The 2,768-nt window shown below is 56.0% G+C and overlaps 1 protein-coding gene across 1 annotated transcript; it reads left to right on the top strand.

The window, feature by feature from the left end:
* The first annotated feature begins 324 nt into the window (after nucleotides 1–324).
* On the top strand, nucleotides 325–1,947 carry CCER1 (coiled-coil glutamate rich protein 1). The gene is made up of 2 exons (XM_043967698.1): nucleotides 325–1,230; nucleotides 1,483–1,947. Exons 1-2 carry the CDS (start codon nucleotides 325–327, stop codon nucleotides 1,945–1,947), a joined length of 1,371 nt encoding a protein of 456 aa, XP_043823633.1.
* Nucleotides 1,948–2,768: the final 821 nt, after the last annotated feature.

The following is a 2,768-nucleotide window of genomic DNA, read 5'->3' as shown; positions in this document are numbered from 1 at the left end:
TCTCAGGTGCGAAGGCAAAGAGGAGGGAAAAGAAAGAAGTTAGAAAGAGAGAAAGCAAGAAGGACGAGCGATCACCCCCGGGGCGGGGGCGCGAGGAAAAGAGGACCCTTTGGAGGGAAGAAGGCGAGATCGCAGAGGGCAGCACGCGTGGGGCGGAGAGCGGCCTAGGCAGCAGAGGAGAGCAGAAGCAGGCGCGAGGTGCGTGGGGACCGCTGCAACACAAGGGCCACCCCAGACCTCCGGGAACCGACCCCTCCACGCCCCGCGGCCCCGGTCCGCCACCATCTTCTACAGCCCTCGACGTGACCGCTGTGCGGCGAAGGCATGGCCTTGGCCCTCGACCGACGGGCGGACCCGCTGAACCTAGGCGGCGGCTGGGCCTCCCCGTCCCCTCTCCCTCCCTGGTCCCCGTGCCACCGACGGCGGAGGAGCACCGCCATGTCCCGCCGGCGCCACCGCTCCGGCCCCAAGCTGGAGTACGAGGAGCTGCGGAAGCAGGCGAAGCATCAGAATGAGCCGGGCCCGGCGTGGCCCCACCCGCAGCGGCGTCCCGAGCGTCCCGCCAGCCCCAGCTGCTGGGGCGCAGGCGGCTGCTGGAGCACGGGCCCGTGGCGCTGCCCACCCGTGGAAGTGTGGAAGCCGCCCGGCCGGGTGCAGGTGGTGCGTGTGTACGGACTGAGGCCCCCCTGTGCATGCTGCTGCTCCTGCTGGAACGGGCCAGACAAGCAGGGCCCGGCGCGGCTCTACCGCAAGAAGAAGAAGAAGCGCTGGGGGCGGAAGGGCCGAGGCGTACGGCGCGGCCACCCCCGCCGCCCGCTGCAGAGCAGCCCGCCCGTGGACCTGAGCGCCCTGCTGCGCCCGGTTAACCTGTACGGCCGGCGGGCGCCCGGCATGCGCGCCCCGCGCAACACCACGCAGTTCATCATGAACCAGGTCTACGAGGACATGCGCAAGCAAGAGAAGCAGGAGCGCCAGCAGGAGGCCCTGCGTGCCCGCCAGGCCGCGGCCGCGGCTGCAGCGGCGGCGGCAGCAGCAGCAGCGGCGGCGGCGGCCGCAGGCCAAAAGCAGGGAGCAGCGGCCGCAGCCGGCCCCCCCGACGGCAGCGCAGGCGCGCTCCGGGCCGTGCGCAGCGCGGGCGACCAAGACAAGGAGATGCAGCTGCTGCAGGAGACGTTTTACAGCTTTGTCCAGAAGCAGCTCTACTGCCTCGTGCCCAGCCCCGCCGCCGCCGTCGAGGAGGACGAGGAGGAGGAAGAGGAAGAGGAGGAGGAAGAGGAAGAGGAAGAGGAGGAGGAGGAGGAAGAGGAGGACGAGGAGGAAGAGGAGGAGGAGGAGGAAGAGGAGGAGGAGGAGGAGGAGGAGGAGGAGGAAGACGAGGGGCATCTGCTCCACCTCTCTCTGCAGCAGCAGGAGGGAATTGAGGAGAGGGAAGATGAGGAGGAGGAAGAGGAGAAGGACGAAGATGAAGAGGAGGAGGATGAAGAGGAGGAAAGAGAAGAGGACGAGGAAGAGGAGGAGTTGAGAGAGGAGGAGGAGGAAGAAGAAGAGGAGGACCACGAGGAGGAAGAGGATGAGGAAGAAGAGGAGAGGTATGGAGAGGAAGAGGATGAATCGGAGGAGGGGGATGACGAGGAAGAGTTCAAAGATGAGAACGAAGAGGATGAGCTGAAAGAGGAGGATGACAATGAAGAGGAGGAGGAGGAGGAGGATGAAGAGGAGGAGGAGGAGGAGGAGATGGAGGAAGAAGAGGAAGAAGAGGATTACCAGGACGAAGAGCAGCAGCAAGATGAGGACCAACAACCGCTAGAGAGCCCTCTCACCAGCCCAGCAACACCTGAAGAAGAGCCAGGAAACATTTTGAACTTTGAGTTTTTAACCCGGGAACAGAGAATTGTCCAAAAGCTTCAAGAAAGATGTCCAATGATTGTGCAGAAAGTTCTGTGTTAGACTGAAAAGAGAAGGATGAATGGCATGGAACTGATTCTTTGGCTAAAATGAAATTAGCAGCTAAAAAAAAAATCTAATATAAAAGTGAGTTCCATGAATAAATATTATCTATGCACACCCCTCCTTTGTAAAATTGTAAGATGATTAAAAACATTAATGTTGTTTGTGTGTGAATAATGGGTAGGGGGGAGGAAGGCCCCCAATGGGGATTATAGTTGCAATTGCTTTATAGGACACATTTTTTACTAAAGCAATTTAGATATATCTATATCTATATCTATTTTTACTTCCACTCCCACCCCCACCTGCCACCGGGCCCCCACCCAGGGATTTTTAGCCTTTTTTTGGTCTTTTTTTTTTCTTTTTAATTTTTTTTTTTTTGTTTTTGGTCTATTCAAATTCTGGAGAAAAAAAAAAGCAAATATTGCACAATGAGACCTCAGGATTTAATGTCTTCTAGCATTCCTGTGAACTTTAAATTTGGGGGGGGTATTTTGCTTTCTTTTTTTTTTTTTTTTTTTTGCTTTAAAATTTAAGCAACACTAGAATGTTAAATATTTAAAAAGTATCTGCCACTGGCATTGAACCATTGAATGCATGAAACATCCCCCACTGGTCCTTTGAAAGTGGTTCAGTGGGGCCATAATGGAATTCTCTGATTTGTTATGTACCTTTTGCTCCCCAATAGGCTTTGCAACTTGAGAACTCATTTTTGTGGGTTTTATTGTGGTAACCCCATCTCTAGTGTCTTGTGGTATTGCTTATTTGTATTCCTTGTTCCACAGTGCCGTGGATCTTCCTCAGAAGAACATGAAGTTGCT

This window comes from Dromiciops gliroides, chromosome 5 (assembly GCF_019393635.1).
Source record: "Dromiciops gliroides isolate mDroGli1 chromosome 5, mDroGli1.pri, whole genome shotgun sequence".
Lineage (NCBI taxonomy): Eukaryota > Metazoa > Chordata > Mammalia > Microbiotheria > Microbiotheriidae > Dromiciops > Dromiciops gliroides.
Note: the sequence above shows the minus strand (reverse complement) of the source record. Positions and strands in the feature narration are given on the sequence as shown.

Bases quoted from the DNA above. Each gene is read 5' to 3' on its own strand.
- CCER1 (XM_043967698.1), top strand. From the start codon at position 325: ATGGCCTTGGCCCTCGACCGACGGGCGGACCCGCTGAACCTAGGCGGC. The intron at 1,231-1,482 runs GTCGAGGAGGAC...GAGGAGGATGAA, and splicing joins TGCCCAGCCCCGCCGCCGCC to GAGGAGGAAAGAGAAGAGGA.